We start from the raw sequence: 24,818 nt of genomic DNA, 5'->3' as shown, positions 1-24,818 counted from the left end.
ATGAGGTGGATGAAACTGGACATAATTTCTGATAGCTTTCTGGGAAAGAATGTGGGGGAGAAAAATAAAATTTCTTTTATTTTCTTTCTTTTCATTCTGGAAACTTGTGTATGTCTTTCCTTTTTTTTTAATACAACTTTATTGAGATACAATTCACATAACAAAATTTACTGTTTTAAATAAGTGTAAAATTCAGTGGTTTTTAGTATATTTTCAGAGTTTGGGAACCATTACTGCTAAATTTTAGAAAATTTATCACCCTGAACAGAAGTCCCATACCCATTAGCAGTCACTCTGTAATCTCCACCCTTCTAACTGCTAGCAACCAGTAATCTACTCTATATCTTTATAAGGATTTTCCTGGACATTATATATAAATGGAATAATTAATATGTGACTTTTTGTGCAGGCTTCTTTCACTTATTATAATGTTCTTGGAGTTCATTCATGGTGTAGCCTTCATTCTTTTTTATGGCTGAATAATAGTCCATAGTATGGCTTGATGACAAATTGAAATGATAATGATATAATCATAGGTCAGGCATACAAAAACAGTGTCAGGCAGTCATTGAGGATCTGGTTTCAGACACTGAGGCTTTGAATTTTCTCTGAACTCAAGTCAAACTGTATGACCCCACCACCTGTGTTTAGAACATCATCCCTTAACTGCAACTTTGTGAGTTCAAAGTCCTGCCTTGTAACTACACAGCCATTTCAGACCCCAATCCATCCTTCCTTAATACACATCCTTAGTTCTTGCCAGTTCAAATTATAATTCTTGACAAACAATTTATGTCATTAACTGTGACCTTGCAATTTCTGCCTTTATAAGTTTCCTCCGTTTTGTGCTGTAACAGAGCACAATTCAAGGACTCCTTGAGTTTGTTTTTCTCACATGCAGTCCTAACAAACTCCAAAGGAATGCCTCTTTATTTCAATCAGGCTTTCGTTTCTGAAATCTTGATTAATAGGTTCATATCAAATTTGTTTATCCACTCGTCGGTTGATGTACATTGGGTTGCTTTTAACCTTTCGGCTCCTGTGAATAGCAGTGCTGTGAGCATTTGTGTATAAGCGCCTGTTTTCAGTTCTTTTGAGAACATACGTAGGAGCAGGAGTGCTGAGTCATCTGATAACGGTCTTTAAATTTTGAGGGACCATCTTAAGACCGTGTTCCGAATTGGATGCACCACTTCACAGTGTAAGCCACGGGGTGTGGGGTTCCCAGTCTCCCCACACTCTCCCCAGTGCTTGTTCTTGTCTGTCCCTCCTGGTACAGGGGGTCTGTGCCAGTTTCTCACTGTCGCTCCTCGTGACGGTGACTAATGAGGTTGAGCTCTTTTAAGGTCCTTCTGTTGCAAGAAAATATTTTAAATTATTTTGAGTTCTTCCCTTTACTTTTTCTTTTTTTTTTTAGCTCTTTTATTATGTAAATGTCAGACCTCCTGGATTGCTCTTCCCATTTTCTTGCCTTTTCTGTCCTATTTTCTAATTATTTTTTCCTTTAGCTCAGCATTAAGGGACTCAACTTTGTGTTTCATCTATTTTATTGACATTTAAAATTTCCATATTAATTTCTTAGAGACCTTTTCGTTCTCAGAATATTCCATTTTATAATAGCCTTTTCTTGTTTCACGGTTGCTATACCTTTTCAAATGGTGCGGTAACAACTTGATTGGGAGCTCCAAGTGCGTTGGATAGCTGGTTCACCATGAATTTCACTGTAGGAATTGTCTCAGCCATTTTGTTGAGACACCTTTTGCCAGGGTCCAGCCCTGGCTGATCCAGGGTATTCGAAGGGGAGACGGCTTAGGCGACTATTTAAATATTCATCAAAGATATAAAGAGTAATAGAATGAGGATAGCTCAGTAGGAAAATTCAGTGGAGAAAAGAGGCTGAGTAGCTTGGTTTACGCGGGAGACCAATAAAACTTCAAGACAAGAAGCTTGCACCACTTACGTAGGCCACAGGTGTCCTTCCGTTCTCCCGAAGGAGAGGAGACACTGAGGCCTCCCCAGTCAGATCTTAGAAACCCAGGCATAATTAGTAAGCATGGTGGGTTCCGCGCTCCAGATGGAGACTCAACCAGAGTGGGAGAGAGAGCGACATGGGGAGACCAGTATCTCGAGAAAATGATCCCAATTCTTTATTTTCCATGGTCTACTTTTATACACTGAGATGTTATGCAAAAGTCACGCAGGGTCAGCAGTCCTGACTTTTATCAAAGTCAGGTGCTTCATACAAATGTATACAGAGGTCTTAGGGGTGTTACATCATCTTCTGGCCAGGGGGCCTGCTAACAAATTATGACCCTCTCCTTGTGACAGCGGTCAGTCAACCAGGACACTTATTTCTCCAGGGGTGATTATTCTTAAAACAGACGCCACCCAAATAAAGTTACATTCCTATAGGGTGAGGGTGTAGTGGGTTTCAGTTAAGGAAAGAATTTACTTAGCCTAAGGTCTAACATGATTAATATCAAAGGTTAATACTTATTTCTTCTATATATTCATTAATGTGTGTAAGGGCAGGGGATATGGAGACTTAGCAACAAACATTGGCTCAACAAATGAAAAACCCTTCACCAATACAATTTCTAATCAGCCCATTATACTTATACTAATAGTTTTCTAACTTTTCTAAGGAACCTGTTTTTAGAAGGTTTAAAGCATCTCGTGCCTCTCACGGTTGGGAGGCTGTGAGCAATCACATGTGGTCGGACAAGCCTGTCAGGCAGGCCAGAGAACCTTCAGAGGAGTTTGTAGGTTAAAACACTCTTGTCACGCCCAGGAGTTTTTATTAACTGGAGCTCTAGGTTAACTCCTTCTCCGAAAGAGGTGGTGGGGGACAGCCCCCTGTAAAGTCAGAGATGTAGGTGAGAGCACAAAGTAGTAAAGTAGGCAGGCTCTGGTTATGGGGGTAGATGCTCGAGGATTTCCAGGGGGACTCCTGAGGCTCGATCCCGCCTTTGCATATGGTATGTTGAGCCTCCTTCCTCATGACCTTTGCCATGGGCGGAGTACCTCACTCTGGCCCCCAACAACCTTTGATATCACTATCTTCCCTGCAGTGCTATAAGATTTCTGGTGAAGATTCTCCTAAACCCCTGCCTAGAAGATAAAGTCCTAGCTGACAATCTTCTGAAAGCAAAATAGAGGACAGGAATCCACTTAATCCTCCTGTTTCAAGATGGTATGCCTGTCCTTAACTGGCTGGGTTTCCTAGTTAATAGTTTTATCATCTCTGGGTTTCGGAGAGGCAATTACCTGTGTAAGCAAAGTGGAATAAAGGTTTAATGATTAAAATCTACTGAAAAGGTTTCCCACTACTCTTGCATATTTCTGACCTCTATATGTAGATCTCCTGTTCATTTTCACCTCCCGGTGCCAGCTCTGAGCCATTTGGTTGTTCTATCATACAAATAAGGTCACCTCTAGGCTTTCCCGCTGCCATTGTAATAATCCATTGTTGTTTGTTTATGTTTTGCTATGCTGAACTTGCTACCATCTGTTTCAGAGCTCCTAAAATTTTGGTGAGTACCTATTCAAGAGTACAGAATGGGTATGCATGTCCAGCTTGCCATCTTTACCTTCAAATTACATCCATTCTTCAGTTTAAATATGAACAAATGTTTGAGCTTGTCACTGTGTAAACCACTGTGTAATTAGGAATTTTTTCACATCGCTGGTTGTGAAGCATATAAATCTTTGCTACTTATCAATTATCAGAGTTTATCACATGTGACAAGGCTAGTGGGAGTAAAAACATTTGAATTAACTGTTACTAGATTCCCTGGCGGCTCAGACAGTAAAGAATCTGCCTGCAGTGCAGGAGACCTGGGTTTGATCCCTGGGTTGGGAAGATCCCCTGGAGTAGGAAATGGCAACCCACTCCAGTATTCTTGCCTGGAGAATTCCATGGACAGAGGAGCCTGGCGGGCCACAGTCCATGGGGTTGCAAAGAGTTGGGCATGACTGATTGACTAACACTTTCACTTTAAGATTATTATCCCATCAGTAAAATTTTAGGCACACAATCAGTGTCTAGAGCATGAATATGCCTTTATTAGGATGCCTTGTCTTGATGAAAAACATTTACTGTTATTACTTGGTCCATGAGTCATTTTGCTTTTTTTTAAATTATAGCTTGTTCTGATGATTGTAGGAAGTTGATAGCCTGTATAAACACACACTCACACATTTGAGAGCATTTTAAAAGCTATTAAGAACCTTTTTACAATGCAAGTTGTATGTATAAGGAATGAACAATGGTGAAGGCTTCTGATTTTAAAACATAATTAAGAATGTATAGGTTGCTCATTTTGAAGATTCATTATGCTTTTGATAGGTGTATAGTATGAGAATCTTCCTTTTGAGAATATGAACTTTAGTGCTCTAAGTTAACTTCCAGCTTCAAGTGAGTCATTTACTCCTTTTTCCCTGGCAGATACCAGTTCAGCTATAAAATCCCCGACAGATGCTCATGGCTCATTTTGATTTCATAATTCAGAAGCTGAAAAACTAATTTGTCATGGCAGCTATTTGCTAAGTAAAGAATTTTCCATCTTCTGGGTCTTTCCTTTTTTCTTGAATATGTGCTCTTTGTTTTAAAGCTTTGGATCTCAGCTATTAGTTTTCATTTTGGCCATCCTCAGGGACATTTGAAAGATTGACCTGGTCTCTTTTCTCCTCTTTCTCTTTCTCTTCCCTTTCTATTTGGATCAGAAGCAACAGGGAAAGATGATATGTTGAGTATTTTAGCCAGGATTTTAGGAAATGTGTTGAGGAACAGTGTCTAATTCTAGCAACAAGATAGAAAACTAGCAATGCTGAGGGGAAAGGGTGTGGGGCGGGGTGATCAATAACAGAATATTTATTAGAAATCAAGAAGACAAGAAAGGATTAGTTTTTTTGCTTGGTTTTCTTTAAATCAGATCTCACCAGCATAAAAATACAGTGAACTGAGTGATGTCTTGTAAAGGGTGAGCAGGGCAACAGGATTGTTCCTGCCTGTCGTTCTGACATCTGTGTGAGATGCAGAAGCAGCTCCTCTTCCTGAGCGCAGTGGCTTGTTCCTCGTAGTACGTAGTATGTCTCATAGTACAGTTACAGTACGCACTCTATAAATCTTTGCCAAATTGTTATGTTCTTTTTTCCCATAAAATAAATGCATCAGATGTGATTGAGTGTGTGTGTGTGTGTATAACATAAATGTAGTCATTTTTCAAGGATGTCATTAAGCACCCTTATAGAGTGTGACAGACACAGAGATACGGGCTCCATATCTTCTTTAAAGGGGAGCGCTCTGACTAGCCACAGCAAGCATAGCTGTATGTCCCCAGAATGCATCCCTCAGCAGCAGCCCAGGCTCTGACCAGGGAGGAGGGGCGTGTCTTGAATGAGGTCGTGCCTTCCCCCAGGCATCCTGTGTCTGGTGACTGTGTGAAGTGGGGGTGGAGAGGCCTGGCCTTGCCTGCCTGACACAGGGCAAATGCTGGTACTCGGTTGGCCAAGGCTTTATTGGCCCGCATCACACTTTCGCATCCTTTGTCCAACCCTGCTTCCTTTACATTCCTTTCACCTAATGAACATATTTTATTTTTATTAACCTAACAAGGGTGCTGTGGCCCTAAAGTCCACCTGGAGAGCCAAACCTATGACCTGGTGTCATAAAGATGGATTTTATTTTATTTTTTAACTTTTTATTTTATGTTGGAGTATATCAAATTAACAATGCTGTGATAGTTTCTGGTGAGCAGGGAAGGGGCTCAGCCATGCATACACATGTGTCCATTCTGCCCCAAACTCCCCTCCCATCCAGCCTGACACATAAGATGGAACAGGATTCCCTGTGCTGTACAGTGGATAAAGATTAATTTTAAAATTTAATAAGAATTTTTTTTATCTTTTAGGGAATTCCTGTTAAAAGGTGGGGTTTGGATTTACATATCCAAGAATATCAGGACATCTACTAGAAAAATCTAAAGATTTTTCAGAGTTTAGAGGGGAAATAAATAACCTGGGATAGCAGGAATTTCTGGAAAAGTTGACTTTGGATGAGAAATAATTGAGTTCATAAAATTGTACAGTCCTTTTGAAATTATTAAATCCTTGGCAAAAGTTTCTTTTAAAATTCAGTGCAAATATATGTGTATATATATTTATTATTCTTACTATGGTAATGTGTCTGACTCTTGTGACCCCATGGACTGTAGCCTGCCAGACCCCTCTGTCCACGGGATTCTCCAGGCAAGAATACTGTAGTGGGTTGCCATTTCCTTCCCCAGGGGATCTTCCCAACCCAGGGATCAAACCCAGGTCTTCTGCACTGAAGGCAGATGCTTTACCAACTGAGCTATGAGGGAAGCCCTATTCTTCCTATATTCTTAGTATAGTAGCAGTTAAAAATGAATATAATTTGCCTAATATAGATAATTATATTATTATTTTCTAGTATTTGGATTCCAGCTCCTGCAGGAAAATTATACCTCTTTTCTGCATTAAACCAGGGTGTGACCTTGTGACTTGCTTTGGCCAATAAATTGTGAGCAAGAGTTCTTTGTTATCACAGTATAACTTAGCCTATCCTGACTGACATATTCCAGATTACTTAGTATCCAGCCACCCGAGAGAAAGCTAATGCTAATGTGTTTTTTTTAAAGACTTCTTTTATGATGCATACTCAATGCATGTTGGCATGTGTATATGTGTATATACATATATGTACATATATGTACACTATAATTTATAGTACATATACGATTTTTTAATCTTTTAAAAAGCTTTCAGAAGTTCATGCTACTGTTGTTTCAAATCACTAAATGTGGTTATGTACCAAAGTCTGCCCACATTTTAAAATTCACGCACCCTTTGTGTTAATATAAAATTCCCATGCTTTTCTTTGATACCATTTAAAATTTTGGATAAATTTGAAATTCTTAATAAAACAAATTTAAACAATTTTTAAAAAATATTTTATTAAGCACTTGATTCTGGTTTTTGACAAAACTAAATGTTTTATCAGTGAGGGCACTAAATCAGCATACTTACCACAGTTTTTGTGTGATAGTGTCAATGGTGAAGTACAGATATGGTCACCTTCTATGTCAAGAATGGTTTCTGCTGTTTTTCTTGATAGAAATGGTTACAACCATGTTCATATATTGATTATAGTAATTACGTGCTAGGCCTACTAATTTATTTTAAGGTAAATACAGGAATTTTTGCCTCAGATTCTCCACTATGATTTTCCAAAATTTTTTTCTAATTGATTTAAAATTTAAGCACTAGTAGCTTTTATTAAATTTTGCTAAGATTGACTTAAAAATAAATTTATTTATTTTTAATTGGAGGATAATTGCTTTACAATATTGTGTTGGTTTCGGCCATACATCGACATAAATCAGCCATAATAATCAGCCACCCCATCCCACTCCTCTAGGTTGCCACAGAGCACAGGTTTGAGCTCCCTCTGTCACACATCAAATACCCACACCCTATCTATTTTACATATCCTAATCGTAGAAAGACTGACTTTCAAGTGGTATTTTCAACCACAGCATCAGGAAGGCACTACCTGAATTCATCCTAGACAGACTTGGTGAGATTTTATTATTTCTCTTGAAATTTTTTTTCAGTAATCTTTTTATGGCAAATTGCACTAAGTCAAGAAAAGATATTTTTAGCTCTGATTCACTGAATATATAACTAGATTTTGGCATTAAAGTTTAAAACATATCATGAGGAGCAATAATGTTGGCCTTTGCTTCTTGAAGTTTCAGAATTCATATTCAAAATATCAACTATATCTGCCAAATATGTCAAGCTCTTGGGAAAGTTATTATCTTGGCAAGTTTGCAAGTGTCTAATGATGGAGGGGAAAAAAAGCAGTTCTGTTTCCAGGGTATCTTTAAGTTCATACTCATGCATGGCAAGGAACTAAATATATTTCCTTTGTACATGGATTAAGCAAAAAAGCAAGTAGATAAAGAAAAGAAAAACAGTGATGATTTGATCTTTGGTAATTCTTTTTTTTTAAATATCAGGTAAGTCAGCAACTTGATTTTGGTGGTGGAACCTAAAAAAAAGATACTTGGGAATTTCTGCTTCATTTTAACTTTCGGTAAAAGGCAGAATACAAAAATTTTTTTTTTTTTAAACCCCCTCTGTGATCTGAGATCTTTTTATTCTTTGGTATTAAAAGAGCTACTTCAAGCAAAACTTTTATAATTTTTTGTGGCCCCTTAATAGTCTACTTTACTACTCTTCAATTTTTCATGCTTCAGAGCATCAAAACCTCTAAGTAAAAGCTTGCATTAAAAAAAAAAAAATGTTGTTGTGATTCTTTTACTCATAGAATTTGAGGAAACCTAAATTACTTTTCAGAGAAGGCAATGGCACCCCACTCCAGTACTCTTGCCTGGAAAAACCCGTGGGCGGAGGAGCCTAGTAGGCTGCAGTCCATGGGGTTGCTAAGAGTCGGACACGACTGAGCAACTTCACTTTCACTTTTCCCTTTCATGCATTGGAGAAGGAAATGGAAACCAATCCAGTGTTCTTGCCTGGAGAATCCCAGGGACGGGGGAGCCTGGTGGGCTGCCGTCTATGGGGTCACACAGAGTCGGACACGACTGAAGTGACTTAGCAGTAACAGTTAGCAAATTACTTTTGCCGCTTTATGTACTATATTATAATAATTTAAATTAGTGGAAAACAATAGATCGTACCTGAGTGTATTTGTAATGTACTTATGCTTCAAGTGTGCTACAGGATAGCAGTATGACATCTCTTTCATCATGTATGACAAACATACATTTCATATATGTCTCTTTGTCTTGCTTTGCCTGAAAGCTTTATCATTCTATATTCTTTGTATTGCCACCAGCCACAGATTTAATTGAAACTATAAATGAATTTTATGTTTGTAGTACAAATTTATTTTTCAAACTATTTTATCAATTCAAGAGATTTTGATTTGTCCCATTTTGGAGTCTGTAGCACACAACTCCTGCTCCATAAATAATCAGATATCCATAACCATCTTTAGAAACTTTAAGGTATTTTGCATTGTAAAATCTTAATAATGTTGCTTCTATTACATCCCTCTGTATTTCCTCCCTCCTTGGGAGGAAAAATGCCTAACATTGCCACTAGTTGTTCAAATGATAGAATACTGCTGTAAATGTTTCATTTAAGATAAAGGAGGGAAAAAAAAGAGATAAGGGAGAGAGTATTATTGATTTATCATTCTTGTTTCCCTTGCAGTCATTGGTAAGCGGTTAAAGAGTGAATACTGTTTATCCGTTTTTATCCATTTTACAATGTTTTACCCATTTTGAGTTTCAGAGTATATTTTGAATATCGGTTGGTATGCCAAACCAAAAGACAGGATGACAGAGTTGAACAGTTGTAATTGTTTAATATTTTCCTAGTGTGTTCCAGAACTGCTATTTTTAAAATTAAAAATAACATATGCTGTTGTAAATCAACTATATCCAATAAAATTTTTAAAAGTAACATGCACTGAAAGTTCATTGCAGTATAATTCATAGAATTGTCTGAAACACACATCTGGTTTGATCTGTCCTTATGTGGGTGTTACTCTTACCCACTGGGCTTCACTTGTGGGTCAGTGGGAGAGAATCCGTCTGCCAGTGCAGGAGACATGAGTTCGATCCCTGAGTCAGGGAGATCCCCTGAAGGAGGAAATGGCAACCCACCAGTACTCTTGCCTGGGAGATCCCAGGGACAGAGGAGCCTGGTGGGCTGCAGACCATGGTGTCTCAAAAGAGTAGGACATGAGTCACTAAACAACAGCTCTCTATTTTGTAGCCAGAAAACGTTATTCCAAGATAGCCACCATTGATTCCTCTGTCCCTTCTCCCTCTCTTTCTCTCTCTTCTCTTCCATTCTAGCTCTCTGTCTCTAATCTTTTCTCTCATGTTGCTTTTACCCTATAATTTCGGAATCTCTCTTATTTCCAGCAGGACAGCTCCAGAGGGTGTTTTCAGAGTTAATATTGTTCCTGAGAACTGTTCAGTTCCTTTTTCATTTTTTCTGTCTCATAGTTTGACTCCAGAAAATGTTTCATGGCCCACTTTGTTAGCCTTTTTTTTTCTCTTCAAATATTTGAGGGTTTTGAGTGATCAGAGCATTCCATTCTTCATACCCATTGGCTTTTTCCCCCTTTAAACTTGGCTTCAAAATAGTATGAAAATCTTTTTAAAGTGGCTGTGTGACTCTGTTAAAATTTATTAAATGGTTTAGGCTTGTGAATGGTGTGCCAGAGGGCATATAAACCAACCAGAGTAGTCCTTTCCTTCACTCTTTGAAGAGAGCAGGTTTATACAGTCCTGTAACGCAGCAATAGCATTTAGTTCTGTAGAACCTCAATGTTCTTCTTCTAGAAGATTTCGTCCAGTTTTTTGAAACATCCCAACTCTATACCTTGAATTTATTTAAGAAAGGATTATCATTTGTACCTCGTAGAGGTGTTCTGCAGTGATGTGGACATAGATATATGTTTTATGAATTATCCCCTGTAATATTGAAACTACTTCAGACATTTGAACTATTGGAAAATAAATGTCTGCATTATTTTTATCGGAGAAAAATGACTCCCAACAGTCTTACTGCCTGGGTAAAGACATACAGCCTTTCTACCCATAATGTCATTGCCAGAAGCCAAATAGTACGTTTTTTGTTTTAATGGAAAAGATCTTTCAGGTTGCTGATTTTACATGGTTAGAAATGCTTCCTGCTCCAGTCTCCAGCCCCAGGCTGCCTATGTATTTTGAATTCAGAAATGACAGCTGAAACCAATTAGTCAGAATTAGGGGATCTCTAAGTCACATATAGGTTATGTCCAAAAAGGAGAACAATACATTATATGATTAAAAAAAGAAGCAACTAATTTAATTAGGACTAAGCTGAGGCAGTATGATTACTATAGGGGATTTTTATACAGTATTTTTTTGTATTTTAAAAAATTCTTGGTTTAATTGGAGGATAATTACTTTGAATACTGTGATGGTTTTTGCCATACATCAGCATGAATTGGCCACAGGCATACATGTGTCCCCCATCCTGCACCAACCTCCCACCTCCCTCCCCATCCCACCCATCTGGGTTGTCACAGTGTAATGACTGTGGAGGAGTTTTATATGGTATTAACCATTGTGTGTGTGAGCTACCCTTGCCCTCTTTAGGAAATAGGTGTGGGGTTTACTGGTAGAATTTCAAACATTTTCTAAGTGGCATAAAAACAGCTGAAAATAAAATAACCCAGAAACAGGCTTTGGAATATGTAAAGTAAGTCTTGGCAGTAACAGTGGAATATTTGAGAGTATTCCATTTAAGAACATATTTTATGTATGATGGGATAGATCAGAAGACCGTATTTTTCTCTTATTGTCGTATCATGTCCTGTGATACAACTTGAGACACAGTAATTAGAATTTCTATTAGTACTTCAGAGGGAAGAGATAGTACTTTTGTAGCTGCTCATGAATGTCTTGTTTTTGTCATTAAAGATAAGGGATTTTGTTCATTTGCAGAATACCTAAATAACATATAATGGAATACTTACAAACTTTTATTTTTTAACCACTGTTTTAAAAATGGACCCTTTGATATATAGTGGATACAGACCTTCTCCATAAGGCACCTTGAATGGCTATGAGTTTGTTTAAATGGAAAGTTGATTAATATTTCTTTTCATTTTTTCTCACTAACAAATAGTGCTCACATGTTTGAACCCACATTAAAATTTTATTTATTATAATTTGGGAATAAATAGATGAATACTACAAAGCTGGATGGGGGGAAGTGCAATTTCAAAGTCAATTTAAACCTGTGGACTTCATATAAGAACAGTTAGAAACTAACTGCTCAGTAATTTGATGTATTAATTCTCACAGCAATGTAGACTGATTAAAACAGAGATTATAGCCAGAGGAAAATGGCATTGATTGCTGTAGAAGAAAGGAGGGCTCAGCTTCTAGAAGTTTTCTTCAATTGCCTCTAGCAGCAGCCATTCCCCAGAGAATCACTTGACTTAAATGAGCTACAGGTGAAATATTGATAAATTAAAAATTAAAATGATAGTGAGATCTCCCAAATGTATTACTGTCTGAGAGGTGTGGTTTTAGTTAAAATGTGTGTGGTGTATCCCAGACTGTAGTGAAGGAGACACTGGCCAAGAGAAGAGTAAGTATCACAAGTAAGCCTCTGCCTTGGATACATGAACAGTTAGCATTGTTGCCATTCATTTTGGGACCCTATGGGGTACCACTGAAGAGTGGAAGGAATTGCTCTTGAATGCTCTCGTGCTTTAGATATTTGCAAATTTCTTAATATGTTCTCTCACCAATAAGAGGAATATTCAAAGTTTTTTTTTTTTTTTTAATAGTGGATCACTTACCCATTATAAGGAAGAGATTAGGGTATAATCAAACTGGGATGAGGAGCAAGGAGCTCCTTAAACAATAAGGATCAGTCTGGATAAGGAGGGCTCGATATTTTTGTGTGCTCTATATTACTGTGCCTTGGCTCTATATTTTCAAGGGGTACATGTTATCAACTAGTTCTTAACATATCTCATGTGTTTGTTTTTTTAATTTATTTATTTGGTTGTGCTGAGTCTTAATTTTGGCATGCAGGATCTTACATGTGGCATATGGGATCTAGTTCCCTGACTAGGGATCAAACCCAGGTTCCCTGCATTGGAAGCAAAGAGTCTTAGACACCAGACCACCAGGGAAGTTACCCCCCATCTTTTTGTTTTCTTAAAAATTCAGGTTTTCATTTAATGTTTCATTTTTTTTAAACGAGTATTCATTGATTTCCAAATAAAAGTATAGCTGAGGTGTGATGCTTGTTTTTTAAATTAATTCATTTTTATTTGGAGGATAATTACTTTACAATATTGTATTGGTTTCTGCCATATATCAGCATGAATTTGCCATACATTAACATGAATGAACTGTGGTATTTAAATGTAAAATAAGCCTATTCCTCAAGAAGAAAGAAATTCAGAATTAGTTTTATTATCTCTGGAATCTTTCCAGTATTCCTACTATTGTGAAGCAGTTTTTTTTTTTTTTTAATGCTATAAGATTACATGAATCCTGAATATACTGACTTCTGTCTTGCTGTCAAGATGGAACACTAACATGAAAAGAAGTCAAGAATATGGAGGGTGTGTGTGGCAGAACTTCAAAATGAGGATTTCTGTTGGTTATCCCCATGGAAAGACTTCCTTATTTTTAGCCTAGATGCTAAAAATAGGGCTGTGCTACTTTCAATATCACATTTTGGCAGTGCTTCTGAAAAATATCAAAAATTAGCTGACAAATATTGTTGACACCATGCTTAACATAAGAGGGTGGGGGGAAAGAGTGTGTTGGGGAAGGTGCTCTATTTAGATTCCTGCTTAATGAGTAAAGGCAGTCTGAAATTCATTGCTGATATTAAAGCATAATTTCTCTGAGGAACTTGGCATCTCTTGAATAAGAAGTTTGATCTTTTCAAGGAAAAGTAATTGGAAAACCTCATTTCATTGATAATACATTGATTACAAAGAAACATAAACCCATACTAACAGCTCCCCTGGTAGCTCAGATGGTAAAGAATCTGCCTGCAATGCAGGAGACCTGGGTTTGTTCCCTGGGTCAAGAAGATCCCCTGGAGAAGGAAATGGCAACCCACCCCAGTATTCTTGCCTGGAGAATCCCATGGACAGAGGAGCCTGGTTGACTACTGTGCCTGGGATCACAGAGTTGGACACGACTGAGTGAACTAACATTTTCACTTTCAAACACATACTAAATGATGAAGCCTACTTAATAATTGACTTATACTTGTTTCTTCCCTGGTCAGCTTTCATGTCCAAAAGCTTGTCTGACTCTGGGGTCTTCTGAGAGCTTTTTACCAGTGGTGTTCAGTGAAAGCATGTTACTTCTTTTCCCTCACCCAAAGTCAGTTTTAAAAGGAGTAAGGAATGGAGAATTCCAGGAAAACATCTACTTCTGTTTCACTGATTACGCTAAAGTCTTTGACTGTGTGTACCACAACAAACTGTGGAAAATTATTAAATAGGTGGGAATATCATACCACCTAACCGATGGCACCCCACTCCAGTACTCTTGCCTAGAAAATCCCATGGACGGAGGAGCCTGGTAGGCTGCAGTCCATGGGTTCGCGAAGAGTCGGACACGACAGAGTGACTTCACTTTCACTTTTCACTTTCATGCATTGGAGAAGGAAATGGCAACCCACTCCAGTGTTCTTGCCTAGAGAATCCCAGGGATGGGGGAGCCTGGTGGGCTGCCATCTATGGGGTCGCACAGAGTCGGACATGACTGAAGCAGCTTAGTAGCAACCTGCCTCCTGTGAAATCTGTATTCAGGTCAAGAAGCAACAGTTAGAACCACACATGGAACAACAGACTGGTTCAAAACTGGGAAAATAGTACATCAAAGCTGTATATTGTCACCTTGCTTATTTAACTTATATGCAGAGTCCATGCGAAATGCTGGGCTGGATGAAGCACAAGCTAGAATCAAGATTGCTGGGAGAAATATCAATAACCTCAGATATGCAGATGACACCACCTTTATGGCAGAAAGCAAAGAGAAACTAAAGAGCCTCTTGATGAAGGTGAAAGAGGAGAATGAAAAAGCTGGCTTAAAGCTCAACATTCCAAAAACTAAGATCATGGCATCCGGTCCCATCACTTCATGGCAAATAGATGGGGAAACAATGGAAACAGTGACTGACTTTATTTTCTTGGACTCCAAAATCACTGCAGATGGTGACTGCAGCCATGAAATTAAAAGACATTTGCTCCTTGGAAGAAAAGCTATGACCAACCTAGACAGAATATTAAAAAGCAGAGACATTACTTTGCCAACCAAGGTCTGTCTAGTCAAAGCTATGGTTTTTCTGGTAGTCATGTATGGATGTGAGAGGTAGACCATGAAAGAGGCTGAACACCAAAGAATTGATGCTTTTGAACTGTGGTGTTGGAGAAGACTCTTGAGAGACCCTTGGAGTGCAAGGAGATCCAACCAGTCCATCCTAAAGGAGATCAATCCTGAATGTTCACTGGAAGGACTGACGCTGAAGCTGAAGCTCCAGTAGTTTGGCCACCTGATGCAAAGAGCTGACTCACTAGAAAAGACCCTGATGCTGGGAAAGATTGAACAGGAGGAGAAGGGGATGACAGAGGATGAGATGGTTGGATGGCATTACCCACTCGATGGATCTGAGTTTGAGCAAGCTCTAGGAGTTGGTGATGGACAGGGATGCCTGGCATGCTGCAGTCCATGCAGTCACAAAGAGTCGCACACGACTGAGTGACTGAACGACAACAAGGAATGGAGAATGGAAAACAGGAAAAGGTGAATGTCATAGTCCAGCTTGTTTCTCATCTTTTTCTTTGGCTGGATTTTTTTTTTTTTTCTGGTTATCTTTTGAAGGGATGTTCTCCACTCAGGCCTGTTTAAAACTGTCATCATATTTATAATTTATCTTTGCAGTCTCCTTTCATGTCTTTCTCTTTAAGTTTCATGGGTGTGTTCTGTTGGTCATCTAGTTCTCCAGTCTACATATGATTGAAATTAACTGAGACTCTGCTGTGTGAAAGTGCTTATGAGGAAAAAGCCTTTTCTTCAGTATTTTATGGTCTTTCTATATGCTGCTTTTTTACAAAGAAATATCTGTCTTCTGCCTTCTAAACTGATCCTGCCACAGTGTAATGAAGTCAAGATGGAGAAACCCAAACTGTAAATGTGGTTCTTTCACAGAAAACGTTTATGTTCAGGGGATTATGGTTTCAGATATGTTCTTCAAATTCCTTCCCCTTGAAACACTCATGCACCTTTGTAAATCCTATAATAAATGCTGCGTACACGCATGCCAAGTCGCTTCCGTCATGTCCGATTCTTTTGTGACCCCCATGGACTGCAGCCCACCAGGCTCCTCTGTCCATGGGGTTCTCCAGGCAAGAATACTGGAGTGTGTTGCCATTTCCTCTTCCAGGGGATCTTCTCCACCCAGGGATCAAACCTGCGTGTCTTACTTATGTCTCCTGCATTTACCGCTGGAGCCACCTGGGAACCTTAAATAAATGCTACTTGATGGATAATCAACAATGAGGAAAGAGGAACCTGATCTTAAAAGAAATGTATGCAAGTGTGGGGATTGAACCCTCCAGCTTCTTTCTGCTCTCACTCTTCTGCGTGGTGTACAGATCTAGCCACACTTGATAGCTTCATTTCAAATCACACACTCTAGAGGGAAGACTGGCGAAGTATTCTTAGGCATTCAGGTATAAACCTGTCAGACACAAGTACTTCTAAAAGCGTTGCCCAGAAGAACAGCAGCAGTTGTAGAGTGAATGAGAGGGAGATGCAGGAAGATGAAGTGGAGCATAATGTAGTGCAGGCCAGAAGAGATGCTAGCCACGAGCCAAGATAGAGACTGGGGGGCGGAAGAGTGACTGGGTTTGGTCTATAGTTACCAGGCACCTAGTCTAAAGATATTCCTTTTATTTTTGGACCAAGAAATGGCCAGAGATCAGGCCAGATGGATCTGAGACTATGCGTGTCTCATCGGTGGAGAGTGATCTGTTGGTCACGTGCCACAGGGGCCTTCTGTTCAGAACTTGTATGTGTAGGATGGCTTTCAAAAGTGTAATAACAGAGAATTACCTCCCGGCGTGATTGTTAAGGTTACTTCTGTTATTTCTAGACCAGGAAAAGTCACAAGGGTCACATAATCCAGTGAGTTGAATGAAGGAGAGAAGTTAAAATGAAGAGATTTAATGATATTTGTAATTTAGGCACGTCTAATATAGTTGGACTGTGAAGAAGGCTGAGCACTAAAGAATTGATGCTTTTGAACTGTGGTGTTGGAGAAGACTCTTGAGAGTCCCTTGGACTGCAAGGAGATCCAACCAGTCTATTCTGAAGGAGATCAGCCCTGGGATTTCTTTGGAAGGAATGATGCTGAAGCTGAACCTCCAGTACTTTGGCCACCTCATGTGAAGAGTTGACTCATTGGAAAAGACTCTGATGCTGGGAGGGATTGGGGGCAGGAGGAGAAGGGGACGACAGAGGATGAGATAGCTGGATGGTATCACTGACTCAATGGACGTGAGTCTGAGTGAACTCCGGGAGTTGGTGATGGACAGGGAGGCCTGGCGTGCTGCGACTCATGGGGTCGCAAAGAGTCGGACATGACTGAGTGACTGAACTGAACTGAACTGAATGTAGTTCCAGGCATAGTATTGTATATTAAAAAAAAGAGGAGGGGGAGAAAGTTTTTAATTAAGGTAAAATGGAAGTTTGCCAGGATACAAGACCTTATACCACCTTTTGTCTTTTCCTCCATTTGAGGTTCTCTAGATTCTTGCCCCTAATCACTGAGAGCAATCTGAGATTAATGATGTATTTGCTGGAAGCAGTCTCATAGGTTGTGTACGGAGAGCTGTGGAGTATGAATGAGAATGTCTGGACGTATAGACAGGAAGAACACATATAATAAGAATGAAATGTTATGCCTAAGAGTTCCAGTTCTCAAACGGTATTTAGCATTTCATTTTGAATTGCAGTCCTCCAAAATATCCCTTCGTACACTACAGAAAATCTTCATCACCATCATTATCCTCATCATCACCTGTAGCAGCTACCCCGTGCTGGGCATTATGGAGATTTACATAGTAATTTTCACAATATCCATATGCAGTAGGTGTGCTAGGATTATCCCCATAACACAGATGAAGACACTGATACCCAGAGGTTATATGACCCGCCTACAGCTACATGGCTAGTGACAGCCATGTGTGTGTGCATACATACATGTTCATGCCATACAGCTGCTGCTGCTGCTAAGTTGCTTCAGTCGTGTCCGATTCTGTGCGACCGCATAGACGGCAGCCTACCAGGCTCCCCCGTCCCTGGGATTCTGCAGGCAAGAACACTGGAGTGGGTTGCCATTTCCTTCTCCAATGCAGGAAAGTGAAAAGTGAAAGTGAAGTTGCTCAGTCGTGTCCGACTCTTCGAGACCCCATGGACTGCAGCCTACCAGGCTCTTCCGCCCATGGGATTTTCCAGGCAAGAGTACTGGAGTGGGTTGCCATTGCCTTCTCCACCATACAGCTGAGGGAATACAAATTTAAAATTTTTAAAGGTTTGGGAAAAATCTTTTTGAAATTTCCCAAGATCCCATTTCTGGAGAAGCCTCCTTGTTATTTGTGTTGCAGTATCACTGGGCATGCATATATACACAGAAGGATATGAGGTATACATGAGAATCAGGAACTTTTCCCCCCGTTCCTGATATATTTCCATCCTCATAGTTAAGTGGGGATTTTGTTTGTTTGTTTGGTTTCAAACAAAATGCTTGAATGCTTTATTCTTTGAAAAAAGTTACAGTAATTTCACAGGTATATTAAAATCCACAGAACGTTTGAGTTCTCTGAAAGCAGAGACTGTGTCATTTATTTATGCACAATTTGCATTTAATGCATATATGTCAAGTAGAAAGTGCAATGGAAGCTTTGTCCCTAACATCATTTCACTTCTTAAAGCATATGTAGCATAAGTTTATTGGGCGTAAAATTAAACATGCTTTTTAGCTGTTATTCATATCCTTTATATAACCTCCTTTTTACTTTTTAATTTTTTTGTCAATTTCATTGGTTGATTTTCTTTTTTTAAAGAAGTAACCTTCAAGATTTTGTGAAAATTTGAGCTGCTTCTTTTATTTTGATCAGTATTTGCTTTATAGTGATATGCCATGTTGCTAGCTGAATAAATGTTTAATCCATTTTCTTTGAATTCTGTTATGTTTAACATTTACATTGATAAGTTGCTCTTTGCTTTTTATTGGTATTTGCCAGTATAAATATCATAAAATACAAATAAAATCAATATATAATATATAATATGATGTATCATTCCTTTACTTTCAGATTTTCTGTTATTTTTTGTTGTTTATTATATTTAGCCTTTATCTTGGAACGAGTGTGAGTTTGATTTTGTTGTGTAAACTGAAAATTTACATTTTTAAAGAGATTTTAACATATGTTTATGTAATTATTGTTATGATTGGATGTACTTTCTATTCACCAGTTTATTATGTGTGAGACAATGAGCACATTATAGTTGTATATCATGTTATATATTAAAAAGTACTTTTTCACGGACCATTTTATATGTCCTGTTACAGCATTGTTAATCGGCTATGCCCCAGTACGAAATAAAAAATTTTTTAAGTATATAGTTTTTGTCCTCAGTGTGTGGAAAAGAGAAAGGCAATACAGCCTTAGAATATATCCAAGACCATTTCTTCTATCCCATGTTCTTTCCCTTTGTTCTCCATGGCTGACCTTTTTCGTTCTCTATTCAGATCTTATTTGAAAGTATCACTTACTGTGGCCTGTTTTTAGCAGGCATTAAGTGCCCCCCTCTATGTCCTCGAACAGTGCCCAGTAATATTCCTAATGTACAACTTACTGTACAGTCATTACACACATCCTGGTTTTTTTCCACCTACATCTGTTTGCTTGAATTCTGTATCCTTACTGACTAGTGTCACTAAACTCCAGAGCTTTCTTTGGCCTCCTGATGCGAAGAGCCAACTCATTGGAAAAGATTCTGGGAAAGATTGAAGGCAAAGAAGAAGAGGGCAGCAGAAGATGGCATGGTTAGATAGCATCGCTCACTCAACGGACATGAGTCTGGGGAAACTCCGGAAGATAGTGAAGGACAGGGAGGCCTGGCATGCTGTAGTCCATGGCGTAGTAAAGAGTGGAACGTGATCTAACAACTGAACAACAGCAATAAAATGACTGGTGTAGTGCCTGGAAAATAATGAGCCGAGAAATACATGGTGAACAGTGAATGAATGCTAAATTCTGCACTGTATTCTCAGCAGTTACCAGCTGGCATGCAATAAAAACTCAGTAAAGGAATCTGAACTGTTATCATCATGGCTACAACCACGTACAGCTTTATGAATGTGTCAAAAGCTTATAATTCCTCAACAATTGAAACCTGATAATGGGGCATAAATAATCACGGTCACTGGTTTTTACAGAGTGATTAAATCATAAAATTGTTACCGCCAATAAATAAGATTAGGAAAATTTATATAACAACTCTACATGTTTCTTTAGAAATTTTATGTAGCTCATAATATAAACAGAAAAAGCATTAAAAAGAAAATATACAATTGTATGCAAATTCAACTTGGGATATTTGGAAAAATTACAGTATAAGTTGCTATCTAGGGATATTTCTTTTTAAAATAAATCTGGATGTATTTGTCTTAATTTATAATTTTGGAAGTATTTGCATTGATTTAGAAAGTAAATCATTATAAAGTTTTATAAAATCAGTATTTTTTCAAATATATTCAGGAGTGCTGAGAATCTGAAAATTATCTTTTAATGAATATAGTTATGAAAAAGTAAATACATCCAATGATTAATTTTATTAGAATGATCTGTTTGTAATATTTACATGTCATACAAAATAAATAACCATCACCTTCATTTCCACTTGAAAAATGCAGGTAAGTGAAATTGTATTTGGATTGGTTAACTGTATGCATATGTGCTTTTAGTTGAAGTTAAAGTATATATATTTTAGGTAAGTTTTCTTCTTATTCCACTTAAGAGATACATATTCAATGTGAGAATTAGGCATTTAACAGATTAACAAATTGTGGACATAAATTCTTTCTAATGCACAGATATGTTTAACGTAAGATAGAATCTGGAGTAATGATTCAGCTGTGGTTAATATGGAGGGTGGAGGAGCGTGCAACTGCATACACTAAAAAATCCACCCACTTGCCTTATATTTGCTTAGTTCAGAAAGTAGTGATGACTTTGAAACAGAAAAATATTGATTCATTGTTTTATAGCCAAAGGGATGTTAATACATTTTCCTTTTTTCCTTCTAGCATACTGATTTATGTCAGTACATGGACAAGCACCCTGGGGGGCTGCACCCAGATAATGTGAAGGTAGGAAAAGATCTTTTAAGTCGAGGCTTAGCATTCTTCATGTGCATTTTTTGAGCCAAAAGCTAATCTCTCTACTATAATTTTTTTTTTTAATTGTGTGAAGAGAAGTGATTCTGAAGTGAACCATAGTCATTGATTTGACAATGAAAGCCATGCTTGGGCATTAAATATTTTCATTGGACTATTATTATTTAAACTGTACCCTATTTTTCCTTCATGGAGAAGCATTTGCCAGTAATGAGAGGGATCTACTGGAATCCTGCCAAAACTATGTTTTCAGTAGAGAGGAATCTCCAGTCGCTCTAGCTTAGCGCTCCATACTGAAATACCAATTGGTTTCAAGATAATGTATTATTATGATCCAAAACAGTGTTATGATGAGTTCATGGTGCATATTTTTTCATTTGTTTGTATAAACAGATAAAAATGATTTTTCCTTCAGTTTTCTTTTATTTCTTTTACCAGATATTGGATTAGTATGTGTAAAAACAATTAAGCTTTTCTAAGTTTTGACCTAGCAACTATTTTGGAAAATTTTCCCCATATTTCAAACTTAAAAGAGGAGATTCTTTTCTTGGCATATGTTAGGGAGTTAGAAGATACTAAAGTTTATCAGTGGGCTTAATGATGTGCTTACATTTTAGTTTTGAAATGGCTACATTTCAGGATCCTGAGAACCCATTTAGTGATATAAATGCATTTGAAGTATCATTATTTGTCTCCTTTTCATCCCATTCATTATCTGCACCTTTCTTGCAGTGTGGCATGGTTTTTCTGTTGTACTTTTCCCTTTGCTAGTAGAGGTAGATTTCACATATAGCGTTACATGTGTTCATTTCTTTTTGCTTTATAAAAATAATATTTTATTGTATATAGTTTCTTATTTTCTTGATATCTAGTTAATGGGTTTTCTTTATTAATTAGAGATGTGATGTCAGTTGTAATGAATTTAATTGAAACATTTGCCCACGTGGTAGTAAATGACAGAAGGATTTTTTCTCTACATTCCCTAGGACTGACTAACCAGTCATTAAAACTTTTGCCATTCTGACGAGTGAAAATGAAATGTTTTTACATTGGCATTTTCTTGGCTGCTAGTGACACTGGGCATCTTCATGTTTCTTGACCATTTGTGATTCTGCCATTACAATTTGCCTGTTCTTATATATTGTTCAATTTTCTATTGCATTGTTCTTTTCTTAATAAATTGAAGGCTATTTTTAATAGTTGTAACATTAATGATGGTGCTTTTTAAGATGATCACTTTTGTTATACAATTTTAAAGTGTGGGAAACTGTAGGAACTCTGGCAAGACATTCTTTTTAAAATAAATACTAGAATCAGTATGGTACTTGAAGTATTTGTTGACTTTTTTCATATACGTCCTTTTTCATTGTTGTGATTTTTTGTTTTATTAAATTTTTATTTAGATTCAGTTTTTTGACTATTCGCTTTTCTTAAACGTGTATTCATTGACATAGATTTTTAGTGGTTGCACTGGGCAAGAAATTTTAACAGGCTAAGAGATTTTTTTATTAATCTTGTTTAATACTAATTAATAGTATTATTAATTACAATATGAATGTTTAATGACCGCAGTTTTTTTTCACATCAACATCACCGACTCGATGGACATTAGTTTGAGTAAACTCTGGGATATTATTAATTACAGTACTAATGTTTAATGACCGCAATTTTTTTTTAACATCAAACATCACTGACTCGATGGACATGAGTTTGAGTAAACTCCGGGAGTTGGTGATGGACAGGGAGGCCTGGTGTGCTGCAATTCATGGGGTCACAAAGAGTCGGACACGACTGAGCAACTGAACTGAACTGAATGTTTAATGACCGCAATTTTTTTTTAACACCCAAACATCTCAAGTCGTCTCATTACTACATTTAATGTTCTCTTTTTAGGGTTCATTGGGTTCAAAATCAACAGTATGGTACCTCCTTACTCCTATCTTCCACTTCAGCCCAGGTAATCTGCAGAGAGCCCAGCTAGTGAAAGCCCAGGACCTACTAGAATCAGTGGAAATCAGAGGCTACTCTGAGCTAACTTTGACCTCCCGACTTTAAATTCAGTGACAGGATTGAGATTAAAGAGCTGACTCAGCCTTTGCGAAGAACACAGGCATCACTGGATTTCCATTATCCTGGTTTGGTCTTCTCACCAACACTTTGTTGTTATTTAGTCACTTAGCCATGTCTGACTCTTTGTGACCCCCTGGACCGCAGCACGCCAGGCTTTCCTGTCCTTCACTATCTCCTGGAGTTTGCTTAGACTCATGTCCACTGAGTCGATGATGCCATCCAACCATCTCATCCTCTATTGCCCCCTTTTCTTGCCCTCAATCTTTCCCAGCATCAGGGTCTTTTCCGTTAGTCAGCTCTTCGCATCAGGTGGCCAAAGTACTGGAGCTTCTGCTTCAGCATTAGTCCTCCCAATGAATATTCAGGACTGATTTCCTTTAGGATGGACTGGTTTGATCTCCTTGCAGTCCAAGGGACTCTCAAGAGTCTTCTCCAACACCACAGTTCGAAAGCATCAGTTCTTTGGCTCAGTCTTCTTTATGGTCCAGCTCTCACATCTGTATAAGACTACTGCAAACACTATAGCTTTGACTACATGGACCTTTGTTGGCAAAATGATATCTCTGCTTTTGAATATGCTGTCTAGGTTTGGTATAGCTTTCCTTCCAAGGAGCAAGCATCTTTTAATTTCATGGCTCATTAGTTATGGGTAAGAATTGGTGGAAAACTTTATCTGTGAAGCAGAGAAAGAGAGCTCTTCCCACAGAGCATTGTTGTTTTCAGCTCAGGCTGGCATCACTGGTGATTTCTGTAGCCTTTGTAGTAAGTTCTGCTTTTTCCATTACATTACATTTTTCCTTAATTTCTTGATAGTCATGGAGAGATTGAGCTTATAGGTTACTGATTTTCGGTTACTAGGCTGCACTGCTTGAAATTGTGTTTCAATAATTCTTGCCCGTTTTGTAAGCTTTTCTTTCACCCCATGATCTGTCATCATATACTTAGTATATGTATATATGCTATGCTGAGTCACTTCAGTCGTGTCCGACTCTGTGCGACCCCATGGACTGCGGCCCACCAGGCTCCCCCGTCCCTGGGATTCTCCAGGCAAGAACATTGGAGTGGGTTGCCATTTCCTTCTCCAGTGCATGAAAGTGAAAAGTGAAAGTGAAGTCACTCAGTCGTGTCCGACTCTGTGCGACCCCATGGACTGCGGCCCACCAGGCTCCTCCGTCCATGGGATTTTCCAGGCAAGAGTACTGGAGTGGGGTGCCGTTGCCTTCTCCGATATGTATATATACATCATTCAAATATTTAGTATGTATAGCTTTCCAAATATGAGAGGCAGCAATAGGTATTGATATCTAAGTATCCCTTTCCCCATAGCTATTGAGGTCTTGGCTTCTTTGAGGATTTGCCAAAATATTCTTGATTGTCCCAGTTCTTGGAATACTTAAGGGGGCAAGAAATTTTGGTTGGCATCGAAGAGGTCTTCAAACTGGGCTCCATAGCATAGTCATCTGTGAAATTAAAAAAATATACATATATGTATGTGTGTGTATGTATATATATCTATACGTGGGCTTCCCTGCTGGCTCAGTGGTAAAGAGTCCGCCTGCCAATTCAGGATATATGGAATCTATCCCTGAGATGGGAAGATTCCCTGGTGTAGGAAATGGCAACCTACTCTAGTATTTTTGCCTGGAGAATCCTGTGGACAGAGAAGCCTGGCAGACTGCAGTCCA

At 38.3% G+C, this 24,818-nt stretch overlaps 1 protein-coding gene across 12 annotated transcripts in view; it reads left to right on the top strand.

Annotated features, from left to right (window-relative positions):
* Nucleotides 1-24,818, top strand: part of CDK14 (cyclin dependent kinase 14) — a 662,541-nt gene that overhangs the window by 286,552 nt on the left and 351,171 nt on the right. For 9 of the 12 annotated variants that reach the window (XM_086397990.1, XM_086397995.1, XM_086397996.1 and 6 more), the window contains one exon: nucleotides 20,974-21,036. The exons of 2 other annotated variants lie outside the window; for them this stretch is intronic. In XM_086397990.1, coding sequence (XP_086254116.1) covers nucleotides 20,974-21,036 — 63 coding nt within the window. Of the gene's footprint in view, nucleotides 1-20,973; nucleotides 21,037-22,049; nucleotides 22,276-24,818 lie in introns of those variants that run through there. One more of the 12 variants, XM_086398002.1, reaches the window with a different exon arrangement.

The sequence above is a fragment of the Bos grunniens genome, chromosome 4 (genome assembly GCF_055505025.1).
Source record: "Bos grunniens cultivar Pamir isolate PY7600 chromosome 4, Bosgru_T2T1.0, whole genome shotgun sequence".
NCBI lineage: Eukaryota > Metazoa > Chordata > Mammalia > Artiodactyla > Bovidae > Bos > Bos grunniens.
The sequence above is the reverse complement of the archived record's forward strand: the minus strand, read 5'-3'. Positions and strand labels throughout refer to the sequence as shown.